Raw genomic sequence first — 14,036 nt, forward strand, 5'->3', positions numbered from 1 at the left:
CAGTAGGCCACACTGCTTCCCTATGAAATTCTCATTCTAGAAAATAAAAATCATTTTTATTTGACCTTACTATGAAAAGTAAAGATTAGGAAGAAGCTAACAATTCTCCATGTTCTAGTGCAGCCACGTTGCCAGGTAACAAGTGTAGAAATATACCCCCAAAATGGTATGTGAAAATATACAACCTCCGCTCTGCAGCTGATGACTGAGGGAGTGTTGAAACATCATGTTCTCTTAACACTTGGGCTTCGGGTGTGAAAAGAAAATTAAATGGGATATTTCCTGTCGTAAATGTAAGATATACATACAACTCACACGAGTCTCCTAATTGGGCGTAGTAAATGGGCCTGGACCTGTCTCGAGGTGCAGGCCCACTTTCCCCTAACGAGACTTTCAAAGAACCAAAAGAACGTGCAAAGATTGAGTGAGTTCCTGGTAAAGTGATTTCCCCTAGGAATTTCAGAACAAAGATCTAAACTAAAGGGAGGTTTGCTGTTTCCGTAGGTAGAGATGTGAAGTTGTCTAAAACCAGCTCTGCAGCCTCAGTAAAGTTGATTTTACTTAAGTAACCACTAAATACATAAGCTCACTTTTTTTTTAATAGGGGGAGATATGACAACTGGCAGGTATTTTACTACACTATTCGCTTGATTAATTTTATTAGCCAAGTCACTGAAGAGGTTACTCCAAGACAATGTCTACAAAAATGGCTAATAGGTATTTTAAAAATTTGTGGATTGAGCTTTAGCTAATCTTCTTGATACCCTCCGACATAAATTAAATTAGATACACACAATTTTTACTCCTTTCCCCACTCACCCTCATTTGAATAGGGTTCTGCTACAACACACTAACAGATATTTCATAGTTACTAAACAATCATCTTGCCCCCTCCTACCTCACCTCGCTACTCTCCTACTACAACCCAGCCGGCACACTTCGCTCCTCTAATGCTAACCTACTCAGTGTACCTTGATCTCGTCCACCTCGTCACCGACCTCTCACCCATGTCCTGTCTCTTGCCTGGAATGCCCTTCCTCTTCATATCTGACAGACAATTTACTCTCCCCTCCTTTAAAGTCTCAATGAAGGCACATCTCCTCGAAGAAGTCTTCCCTGATTAAACCCTCCTTTTCTTTTCTCCTACTCTCTTCTGCATCACCCTGACTTGTTTCCTTTATTCATCCCTCCTCCTATGCTCTCAGCACATATGTACATATTTGTAATTTCATTTATTTATATTAGAGTCTGTCTCCCCCTCTAGACTGTAAGCCTTGTTGTGAGCAGAGAATGTGTCTGTTATATTGCTATACTGTACTCTGCCAAGTGCTTAGCACAGTGCTCTGCATACTGAAAGCACTCAATAAATGTGATTGACTGAGTTGATGAACTCTTGGATTTTTTTTTTAATTTGGGAGTGACGTGGTCCAAGGGAAGAATATAGCTTATTTGGTCCAGAATGATGTAAGTTGTAACCTAATACCTGATTCTATAGAAGTCATTCTGATTCTCTACCATCTCGATCAACCTATTCACAAACAACCACTATCACTTTTGACATTTGTTCAAAACGTTCTTTGTGTGTAGCACAGTAGAAAGTTCTGGGGGAAGGGTACTGGGACACTGAATCAGACATGGTCCATATGCAATAGGACATATGCCTTTCTTGATACAGGAGAAAAAAAGCCATAGAAATATAATCTATAATACAGTTTTTTTTCAGAAAACTGCTAATTAGAGGAGCTGACCTCAACCTCCTTGGAGGGGTAGTGCTGCAAGGGAATTTACTCATTACCTTTTACAGAGTTGGGAAACCTGATAATCTTAAGGCGAAGCTGTGACTATGCAAGGATAATTTTTATTTGGCAAATGAGACTCCAGGGCTAAAGGAAACTCTTTATGACATCCTCTTGTCATTCATTTAGTGAATTTATTGTAACCCAAGCAAATATGCTATGTAGATGTTTAGATAGCAAACCAACTACCTTCTGATCTCCACTTACAGGAAAGTGGCCTTAAACACTCAGTTCGTCTTCAAAAAAAGAAAACAGAACAAGTTTCAAGTCAATCTTCCTGTGAGCTTGGATGAAGAAAATAAAGCAGCAGGCATATCAGAGAAACAAGGTTCTTGAGGAAGGATATGAAACATTTACTTGCCTGCAGAGCAAATGAAACATTATAGTACATCTGCACCTGCATAGCCCTAGGCTGGGTCTATACTAAGCAAATTACTCTGCTGTTTAAGCAAGTTGTATTAAAACTCACCAACAGTCCCGCTTTGTCAAACATCATTTGTTGGTGTTACTCAGGCAGGTCTTGGAAGGGTGATGAGTAAATACCTCGGGCTTAAGAGTAGCCATGCAAAACAAGTCAAGTGAGGGGCCCAAAACTGAAAGCTTGGTATAGTAAAAGCCCCAGATGCCTACCCATTACAAAGAGAAATAAAACTCCTTTTGTTAGCCAGAATAAAAATTAGTCCACTACTTGTCTCTAGCCTGGAAGCTCCTTCTAGACTCTAAGCTCTTTATGGGCAGGGAAGCTTGACTGCTAATTCTGTTGTATTGCACTCAGTATAGTGTTCTGTACACAGTAAGTGCTCAATAAATACAACTGATGGATTGAATACTTTAGGTCAATTTGTAATCTGTGCTGAACAAGCCAGAGATGGGGCTTGACAGTTTGAAAGTCTGGGATCTAATATCCTTAACACTCTGGAACCACTGCTGTAACTCCCAACAGGAATGACTCATCCATTCATCCTTCCAACTTAGACATACTGAGCGCTTGCAACTGACTGTGGGTATCTGTGTGGTGGTGGGGACATTCATTCCCTTAGATTGTAAACCCCCTGATGGTAGGGCCCATGCTTACTCTCTCCATTATATTCTCCTCCTCAATCCAGGGTATTTATTGAGTGTTTACTATGGACAGAGCACTGACCTATCAGCTTGGGGTCGTACAATACAACAGAGTTGGCAGATCCGTTCCCTGTCCACAAGGAGCTTGTGGTCGAGAGGGGGAGGCAGACATTGAAATAAATTATGGATATGGGCATAAGTGTTATGCTGCATAGTACAGTGCCCTTCCCAGGTGTATCCTTCATGTCTGAAGAAGTCAATCATAGTAAGATCTTATCCATCATCATCAATGGCATTTTTGGAACGTTTGCTGTGTGCAGAGCACTGTACTAAGTGCTTGGGAGAGTACGATACTGCCAGGCTGGCAGAAAAGACTAATGGGTGACTATGTTGATCTGATGACTTAGCTATTTCAAGTGCCCAGTCCTGTTTTTGATTCTGCCTCATCCTGAAGTCTTTTCTCTAAAGAGCACCTCATTCCTGAACATGATGCATCCTAATGATAACACTAAAGATAATAGTTAAGGCATTTATTATGAGCTTACTATGCATCGGGCACTGTACTGAGCACTGGGGTAGATATAAGATAATCAGGTTGAACACGGTCCCCATCCCACATGGGGCTCACAGTCCCTTCGGTCTTTTCTATGCACTATTGAGAATAGTGCTCTATTGGGTTCACTGTTGCAAGTGAAATCCCATCAGTTGCAGTCCTTCTGGTGATTGACTGATGAATTGATTAATTGTCCCTAGTTTTGAAGGATTAATTGTCCCAGGTTTGGTGTGAAGCAGGCAACTTTTCTATCCCCTTCCCCATTGAGGTGAGCCATGTATTGCTACAGTGGGCTGCCAAGATGTCCAAGGTGCCCATGTGGTGGCAACTCGGCTGTGTGACTGTGGGCAAGTCACTTCATTTCTCTGTCCCTCAGTTCCCTCATCTGTAAAATGGGGATTAAGACTGTGAGCCCCACGTGGGACAACCTAATTCCCCTATGTCTACCCCAGCGCTTAGAACAGTGCTCGGCACATAGTAAGCGCTTAACAAATACCAACATTATTAACTTCAGTGACAAACTGATCAAGATCCCGGATTGCCTGCTAATCTCAGATTTTTGTTGAGGGTAGGGAGTATTCAACTGGCAATTAGACAGGCAAATGATTTGTTTTTTCAGTAGCGGTGATGAACGGCACTAAAATCATCATCACTCATCATTGCTCTGCCCAATAACCTACATATTGAGGTTGCTGGCTGGGGTTAACAGTGCAGCCTGTGGCAATGGAACAGAATCACTTTATGCATCCTTAATGGCGGAAAAGGTTACAATTAATCTAGTCTCATCCTAGACCATCTGATTTTCATCTGATCTCTCCCCTGTCCATTCTGAAGGGGAGAAAGCATTTGCTGAGGGATTTCTGGTCTGAGTGTTGTCAGCGACCGCCCTAGCAGCACTTGCTACTGTGCCCTCCTCTGCTTCATATATTGTTGTTGAGAGTGGCATAAGTCTGCCAAATAAACTCTCAGAGACCTTGCTATTCATTGAATCTAGTGGAATGGAAAGCGACTTGGATGTCTAAACTGATCGATAGCACTATCATCGCAAGGATTTGGGAATCAATCAATCAATCAATCATATTTTTTGAGGGCTTTAAGGTCAGAAAAAAAGAGTAGACAAAAGGAGAAGTATATTCCTGCCGTTGTGCCTTGGCCCATCCCATGGTCAGGGAAAGATGAGTTCCTTGGGATGCCCTGGACGCCCACCCCCGTCACCTCCACACAACACACATACACATTTAGAGTACCTGGATTCTAATCTCAGCTCTCCCGCCTACCTGCTGCATGACCTTGGGCAAATCATTTAACCTCATTTAAGTGCATCAGTTTACACATCTGTAAAATGGGAATTGAATTCCTGTTCTCCCTCTCCCTTAAACTATAAGCTCCATGAGGGATGGGCATTGTTTCCAACCTGATTGTCTTGTAGCTATACCCCAGGGGCTTTGGTCCTTAAAAAATACCAGTTATTATTAACTCCCCCTTGATTTGTGTTTTCACATGTCAGTTTGGGACTGCTAGGCCTGGTCAAATCAAGAAGAGGTACCATACCCGGATCCTTCTCCCACACTTTTGGGCTTGGATTAGACCAGTTCAGGCTGGTTTTCAGCCATTTGGGCCAGGTCCCAGAATCTCAGTCTAGGCAGGACTCCAACCAGGCTCTTAAGTTACTATAAAATATTTCTTGTCAACTCCTATCATTCCGTCCTTGGGCCTTGGTGAAAGTCCGCATATGACTGTCGTGACTATTCCTTCAAGATAGTAATATGTGAGTCACACTGGGGAAATTTTAACTTCAAAAGAGGATAAATTAGAAATGCTGCCACATTTTGAAACTCACACTTAGGTCAAAGTGGAGTAGTTTCTTCACTGGCCTCTGATCACATTCTGTAAATTGAGAAATATCTAGGCTCTTCGCTGAGGGGATCTAAGAATTGCTTTCTCCTTAATGTTTAAAAGTTAGTATTCCATTATGGTTCTGAGATGCACGTTCTCCTGTCTTCTCAGATTTCTGGCACTCGTCTAGGTCTTGATCTGACTTATTTTACCTTCACTACTAAGCTCCCTTTCAGGTGAGAATATTTTTTCAGTGCTAAGTGATAGAGGCTCCACGGGTCTCTCCAAAATTATCAGTGTCCCCTAAATGCCCTCAAACTGAAATACCCAAATCATCTAATCGGGATGTATTTTATTTAAAATATGGACGGGCAAACACAATAGCTAAGAAACAATAAAAACACATCCATCGTAATTTTCATTCCTTGCAACATTTTCTCACATTAAGAGGTCGGGGAATTTTTTAGTACTTGCATCATCATTAATCAATCCACAGTTCACATTACAATTACAAAAGGATATTGCCTGTTCTCTGATTCATCTGTAATTCTTCTATGCCATCAGAAAATACAGCCACGAAACCCACCCAGCAAAGAAACTCTCTAAGTGGAATTATAAAATAGTATTGAGGGTTAATAAAATCAAGTAGCATGTTTTCCCATGAATTTCCTTAAGTGTGTCAAATGAGGAGAAGTTCCTTTGGAATAGAAACCCCAAAGCCCAGAAGCCTATTGCTTAATTTTTAAAATCTGATTTTTTTTGCTAGCCAAATCTTCAAGGTATTTTATTAAAGACAGCTCTTGATCTGAAATTTCCTGCATTCAAGATCAGGTTCATTAAACCAGAACACTTTCAACACTAACTATGAAAGGAGGTGGAGCACTAAAGAGGGTTGACTCTTAAATCTCTACTGAAACTAAGTTGTATCAGCAATGCTATTCCCGACATCGTTGCTTGAACATATGGATCTAGTCTCCCGCTTAATACACTTGGGAGTTGCCCAGGAAACTCCCATTTACTTTAATGGGAGCTGCGCACATAAATCCCGGCATGACAGTGAGAAAATGGACCTCTTACTTCATTGTTGGCTGAATTCATTTCCCACATGGAAGAAACCTGAGGTTAGAAAACACCACTTAGGAATGACTCACTTCTAACTTCCCTGCCAAAAAGCCACCCCTTTGTGTAACGTGCCTGTTCTCCACTCATTTCCCTCTCCTATGTGGCTGCTACATTTCTTGCAGGTTTACTCCATACAGGCCTTGCTCCTCTTAGCAAAGTAAAAAATCAATCCTCACTCATAGGCCTAAACCTTCATGTTCATTGCTGGCTGCACTTCCCTTGTCAACATTCCCAGGCCAATGAGCTTTCTATCTCCTTTCTCTGGAAAATAAAACATATTACAGCTAATTTATATCCAGTTAGGAGACACTTTAAAAAAATGACCGGCGGTTAAGGAGACAGGGACGGGGGAGACAGGAAGAGGGGCCAGGAGGGAGAGAGCCTTAAACCAGGAAGCTCCCAAATGGAGTTGGAATCCTAGCAGGAGATTTCACTCACAGGTCAGCTGAGAAAATTTTTTCATATTTTCCATCCGTAACTGCGTACGTGAGTGAAAGAGTTAGTTACTGGGTGTGTCTGCAGCCCAGTATTCTGTACGGTACTAGCTGTAGGCAGCAGTGAGCCACTTGGCACATAAAAAACTCATTGTACTTCTGCAACCAGAAATAATTAGTCAGAACTAAGAAACATCCACCCCCTTCAATTGATGCATGGCTTTTCTATGGCCATGGAGGCACAGCCCATATAGCTTACTGCCTTTAGATTCACTAAAAAGGATGGTTTGTTAAGGGCTCATTCTGCATAGATCCTACAGGAGGGGGAAAGTGTGAGTAGGGGAATTAGGGGAGGGAGGAGGTACAGAAAAAAAGCGGGAGCTATTCCGGCTCGCTGGAAGCATCATCTTAAAAGGAAAGAACATAGAAATTGGCAAGGATGTACAGGACGGATGTGAAAGTGCCATGAGGTTTGCTAAATCCTCTGTAAGCCAAAAATTAATTCATAAGCAAATGCTTATTTTACAATTTCCCACTTGCCACAAGACATCAAACGGAAACTAAAAAGATTTCTTTTTTCTGCAGGACTGGGGGGAGAAGGGGTGATTTTTTTCTTTCTTCTTTTTTTTTTTTTAAATAAGAGGGAAGAGCATTTCAAGCTCGATCCAGGGGTCAAAAATGCTCAGCTCACATTTCTTAAAGAACTTGAGGTCAACTGACAGCACAACCTGCCTCTCTGTTCAAGAAGGGGAATGACTGACAACTCCAACTATCCCTACAACTTTCCCAACTACCTAGGTGTCACATAGGTGTGAGCAACTCTCATTTGATTAGGAAACCAGAACAGCCTGAAAGCATGATAATGCAGAAAGGAAATGACTAATCACCTGGCTCCCACCAGGTTGAAGAACTGTTCGAACTTCAGCCTCCGGATATTTCAGATTTTGGATCAGTCTACAGATCTCTAGATCTAAGTTCTGAACTCTGATGGCTGAGAATTTATGAGAATCACAGAACGGGGCATGAGAATTTCAGGTTTTTCAAATTGTCTATTTCAGGAGTTCGGCTTAGTGGAAAGGGCACAGGCTTGGGAGTCAGAGGTCGTGAGTTCTAGTCCCGGCTCCGCCACTTATCAGCTGTGTGATTTTAGGCAAGTCACTTAACTTCTCTGTGCCTCAGTTACCTCATCTGTAAAATGAGGATTAGGACTGTGAGCCCCACGTGGAACACCCTGATTACCTTGTATCTACCCCAGCACTTAGAACAGTGCTTGGCACACAGTAAGCGCTTAAATGCCATTATCATCATTATTAGCATTACTCCCATGGGTCCTTGTACCTTTAATTGAAAGCCTCTGCTCCATTTGGATACCCTACAGTTTCAGTAATCCAGTGGTCTTCAATCACTCTGCAGGAGAAAATCTCAGTACCAGCTGACCTAATCTTTGCAATGAGAAACACTGATGTTTTAATGAGTCATAGAATAAGTAAAAGAATAGGGATTGGCCTGTCAGAATGAAGTTGACCTTTCAGTAAAGAGGTAGACACATTATGTTGTTCCCACCCAGGCAGGGAACATGTTGTTATAGTGTACTCTCCCAAGTGCTTAGTACAGTGCTCTGCACACAATAAGTGCTCAATTAATACAGTTGATTGATCACTCTACTCTCTGAGCCTTGGGCACTCAGTACTACACCACCAACCTGAAAGATAACTCTTGCAAGAGTTTTGTTTAGTCATTCATCTGCCCGAAGGTGGGGGCTGGGACAGTTGATCCCTCAGAGTTCTTTCCAATTCTAGTATCTTCTGTGATGCCTGTGGCCCATAAGCACATTCAGGATGCATAAAATGCTCCCATTATTCCTCATCAAGAAGCATCACTCTTTCATTCTATAACACCACGGATTTTTTTCCTGCCTCAGATACCTTCTCCACACTCAAAAGGTGCTCAGAAAATACTGATTATGATAATGGAATCATCTGTGCACATTTTCACTACTCCGTGAAGAAACAATAAGGGGGAATATAACCACTCAACTCATAAGAGCTCAAACACTCTCCTCCTCATAGGGCAGCTGGAATGATTAATGCCTTTGACACAATTTTCAAGTGTGTAATATTTCTCCTACTCCTCTGAGGAAAGGTGCTCTTTAAACATAAATGCCCATTATAAGTAATCCTGTATGGGAGATAGGAGGGCACTATTTATAGGGAGTGAAGAGTTATGGGATCATTTTGCACTACCCACTTTTCTACCACCTGTCCTTAGAAACTGTGAAGAGATACCTTTAAATCCATGAAAACCTGGAGGAGCACAGAGTACTTTCTCTCCCTGTTTTAGTGAAAGTGGAAAGAGATAATAGGGCAATGAGTCCACCATTAACGCTCAGATATTGGCTACCTGCTGCAGTCAAAGCCCTTAACAGTAAAAACCCATCATTTGCTTCATCACCAGAACCACACATTTCATTACAAATCTCTAACTCCCTATCAACCCATTTGCTAATGTAAATATCTTCCCAGCTGATTACAAATCTTTAACTCCCTTTTTTAACTCCCTGGCAACCCATTTGCTGATGTAAATATCTTCCAATCAATCAATGGTATTGATTAAGCGCTTACTGGGCACACAGTACTGTACTAAGTGCTTGGGAGAGGACAATGGAGTTGGTCGAAGTGATCTCTGCCCACGGATAGGGGAAATAGAATTCCAGATTCCGAACGCAGCTGGGGTTAAACTAGTCCAAAGTGTAGAAGTTGTGTGCGCCAGAATGGGTATATGCCATATATGCCCCAGGGGGCATTAGAAGTGTTATGGAAATAAACACTAGACCTCTCATGTGGAGTCACAGTGAATACATGAGTGAGAAGTGGGTCAAAACATTAAACTCCCCTTCACATAACCCAAAGGGAAAGAACTGAAGAAAACAAACTTCTACATTCCACACAATTATCAATTACCTGAATGACTTGGGTCAGACAGAAAATAAACTCAAAGCTTCCATAAAATGAAATTAGCATTCAAAAACATTTCAAATCATTATACAGTGCCCTCATAAAGAGATCGCATGTCACATTACTTATGATATACTTTCTATTTTAGAGGTGTTGTCAGAAATGCACAAGTCCAGGACACCTAAACACCGCACACCCTGATGCTGCAAAGGATGTGTAGTTCATCAGGCAACACACGGTCTATGATAATCAAAGCCCGTTAATAAGGTACATTCATGAGGGAACAAAACAGTGCAACTTTCCAACAAGAACGAGCATCTGTGTCCACATTCTATTGCACCCAAGGGATAAACTGTTCAAGAGGTCTCAATTGGCTCATTCATTAGGGACAGAGGAAAAAAATATTTTAAATACATCAAAAGGCACCTGACAGAGTTCAAGTAAAATCACCAGCAAATTAGGTTATTCTGGATGTAAAATAAAAATTAAATATTCAAATAGTGTGTGAATGCTCATGCATGTACACACGCACGGAGCTCTTTACAGTCATCATCATAATAATGGTCATCTTGGAGAAGCTCATTTTTAAAGACCTTGAACTTTTAGGAAACAATTCCTCTGCATTCTATCAGCATATCCTCTATTTTCAGAAGACATCCTTTCAGAGCAAATTTGGAAACATTACTAAAATGATCAAGACATAAATGGAAATCATCTTTCAGGATCAGTCAATCTGCCACATTGGATAAGCACAATGCATGCTTAAAATGATCTCTTCTCAGTTTAAGCCACGTTAATAACCACTATCTGATTGACGTAGGAAATGGATCACAGACACTGCTACGTGTCATGACTAGGGGACAACCAGTTCTCTTCCTACCTGAATGGTGGTATTGCCTCCTTCCAGGAGAGCAATAGCGAGCAAAATACTTTCATGAAAAACCCGATCACTAGATGCATTCATGATAAGATCTATGACCAGATTGGATGCACCTTCCTTATCCAGATGGCACTGGACATCTGCCAAACTCATTTCACCTCGACTCATCGTACTGGATCCAGAACTTCCCCCTAGAAAGGAGAGACATGACAAATGACCGGTCAATCAAACACGTCCAGAAAAGCACATAAATCCATCTATTCAAGAATCTCCCTTACAATTAGAAATGTACTGAGTTGTGACACAGAGACTGATTAGGAATTGATTTGAGACCATTTACAGTAAAAAAGAAAGTAACGGAAGACTGAAACTGGATATGCATCATATCAAACCTTCGGTCCCCAAAGACGAACACTGATGGGCAAAGTATATCTGTGCTTTCTACCTCCCAGCCAAACTCAATGGATATGTAAATGTTCTGACCTCTTTGTATCTGTTCTCTTCAAACAAGCCCCAATACCTACCTCTTTCCCTACCCCATCTATACTGCCAGCCTCTTCCTCTGTTTTTCTTTTAAAAGCTACCGTAAATGTGAAGGCATTTTAAAGAAGTGTTTAACCATCACCTAATGAATGGCAATCGTCCAGTATTCGCTAATGGCGGCTGTAAGATTTGGGCTTCTAATGACAGGCCACTGATGCCCCTAATGACATAAGTGGGCAGATTATACAGGGGTTAGGAGACTTTCAAGCATTGCCTCGGGGAGAAAAGAAAAGCATTGGTTTATTGGTAAGACGGGCTAGTGGGGTTGGTCTACATAACTTTATAGGGACAACCATTCTTCAGGGTTTGAAGGTAAGGCAACCTACAGGTGACATTTTTATCAGCATTTACTAGTGTGGCTGATAAGACGCCTGTGGCTGACAAGCCCTTCACACTGCACACATCTAAAGGCCCATATTGCTGTACTTTTGCGAGAAGCCGCATAGTGTAGTGGATAGAGCACGGGCCTGGGAGTCAGAAAGTCATGGGTTCTAATCCTGCTTCCGCCATTTGACTGCTGTGTGACCTTGGGTGAGTCACTTCACTGCTCTGGGCCTTGGTTCCCTCATCTGGAAAATGGGGATTGAGACTGTGAGCCACACGTGGGCCAGGGACTTGTTCTGATTTGCTTGTATCCACCCCAGAGCTTAGAGCAGTGCCTGGCACATAGTAAGTGCTTAACAAATACCGTATTTTTTTTTCTGTATTTGTTATCCCTGTTGCCTGGAAACATTTTGATTTCAGCTCTTGGTGTCTTGATCTAAGATTCAGATTCCACTTCTAATTGTTGCATGCCAGGGTATTCTGCTTCCTAGCTGTCCAAATCAGTGCCACATCACCTGGGTTTTGCTTCACTATGTCTCCAAAATGATGTTCCCGTCTTCCTTTCTTTCTAGTCCCTCATACTTCAGCCCACCAAAGAGCAGCTGCCAATCGATAGTATTTTTTGAAGCCTTACTTTGTGCAGAGTGCTGTACTTAGCACTTTTACAAATTCTGTTAATAGACACAATCTCAGCTCCCAAGGAGCCTATCACCTATCAGGGGAGATGAACATTACAAGAAATTACAGGTAGATCCAGAGATTGAAGATATATACATAAGTGCAACAGGAGATGGAGGCCGGGGGGTGAATTCCCAACTGCTAAGGTGGCAGTAGAGGGAGAAATAGGGTGAGGTGATGAGACACTAATCAGGGAGGGCCTCCTAGTAGAGATGTGATTTCAGAAAGGCTTTGAAGATGGGGAGATCAGTGGCCTGCCTTCCAGATGCAAAGGGGGAGGGAGTTCCAGGCAGGAGGGAAGAAGTAAGCAGGAGACTGGCAGTGAGTGAGACGAGAACAGGGCACAGTGGGTAGGCTGGCTTGAAAAGAATGAATCATGTGAGCTGGGGAGTAATGAGAGAGAGCTGATCGAGGGCTTTGAAGCCAATGATCTAATCCCTGCTCCACCACTTGTCTGCTGTATAGCATTGGGCGAGCCACTTAACTTCTCTGTGCCTCAGTTACCTCATCTGTAAAATGGGGATTAAGACTGTATGAGAGCCCTTTGTGGGATAGAAGCTGTGTCCAACCCGATTATCTTGTATCTTCCACAGTGCTTATTAGAATGACATGCACATAATAAGCACTTAAATACCACAAAAGTGCCCAGGGGTTCCTACCTGATGCAGAGAGAAATGGGCAACCATTGGAGGTTTTTGAAGAGTGGAGAGATTCATCAATCAATAAATTAATGGTATTTGAGTGCTTGCTGTACTAATATAATAGTGTATGTCGACACGATCCATGATCAAGGAGTTCAGTCCAGTGGGGGAAACAGACGTTAAAGTAAATTACAGAGGTGGGAGAAGTAGCAGAATATAAGGATATGTACTTAAGTTCTGTGGGGGTGGGGGGTAAGCAAAGTGTTTGTCTCCCCCTCTATACTGAAAACTCATAATGGGCAGGGACCATGTCTACCAACTCTATTATACTGCACTTGCCCATGCACTTAGTACAGTGCTCTGCACACAGTAAGCACTCAATAAATATGATTGATTGACTGCTTAGGGGGTATGAAATGGTGCACAGATGATAAAAAAGGGCAGGGAGAATAGGGAGATGTGAGCAGAAAGATGTTTTAGAAAAATGAACCAGGCAGCAGAGTGCAGTAGGGATTGGAGAGGGGAGAGCCAGTTGTAGTGAGTCTGCAAAGAGGTGGATGCAGTAGTCAGGTCTGGATAATGGCAACTTCTTGGACTAGCATAGTGGCAGTTTGGAGAGGGTGGGGCAGATTCTGGAGATATGTTGAAGAAAGAATCTTAGTTCCACTGACACCAGTGTCTTCAGGTTCTTCTCCTGCTTCTGTAGGCACTTCTCCTCTGCTTCCCCCCAATTAACTGTGAAGGTTCCTCAAGGCTCAGTTCTGGGTCTCCTATTTTCCTTCTATACCCAACTCCCTAGGAGAACTCATTCACTCCCTTGGCTTCAACTACCATCTCTATGTGGCTGAATCCCAAATCTACATCTCCAGTCCTGATCTCTCTCCTCTGCAATCTCGCATTTCCTTCTCCCTTCAGGACATAACTACTTGTCCAAAACTGAACTTGTCTTCCTACTCAAACTCTCTCCTCCTATTGACTTCCCCATTACTGCTGACACTATCACCAAGCTCCCTGTCTCAAGCCCACAACCTTGGAATTATTCTAGATTCGGTTCTCCTTCAACTTACAAATTTAGTCAGTCACAAAATCCCGTCGGTTCTATCTTCATAACATCTCTAGAATCCTCTACTTCTGCTCCATTACTCAAACTGCTACAACAGTGGGACAAGCACTTGTTATAACCCAAGGGCTTAGTACAGTGCTTTGCACACAG

The 14,036-nt window shown here is 42.3% G+C and overlaps 1 protein-coding gene across 9 annotated transcripts in view; it reads right to left on the reverse strand.

Moving 5' to 3' along the window:
* Positions 1 to 14,036, reverse strand: part of ITPR1 (inositol 1,4,5-trisphosphate receptor type 1) — a 336,719-nt gene that overhangs the window by 107,265 nt on the left and 215,418 nt on the right. For all 9 annotated transcript variants that reach the window (XM_029050132.1, XM_029050131.1, XM_029050126.1 and 6 more), the window contains one exon: positions 10,638 to 10,828. In XM_029050132.1, coding sequence (XP_028905965.1) covers positions 10,638 to 10,828 — 191 coding nt within the window. The remainder of the gene's footprint in view (positions 1 to 10,637; positions 10,829 to 14,036) is intronic.

Source organism: Ornithorhynchus anatinus, chromosome X1 (genome assembly GCF_004115215.2).
Source record: "Ornithorhynchus anatinus isolate Pmale09 chromosome X1, mOrnAna1.pri.v4, whole genome shotgun sequence".
NCBI lineage: Eukaryota > Metazoa > Chordata > Mammalia > Monotremata > Ornithorhynchidae > Ornithorhynchus > Ornithorhynchus anatinus.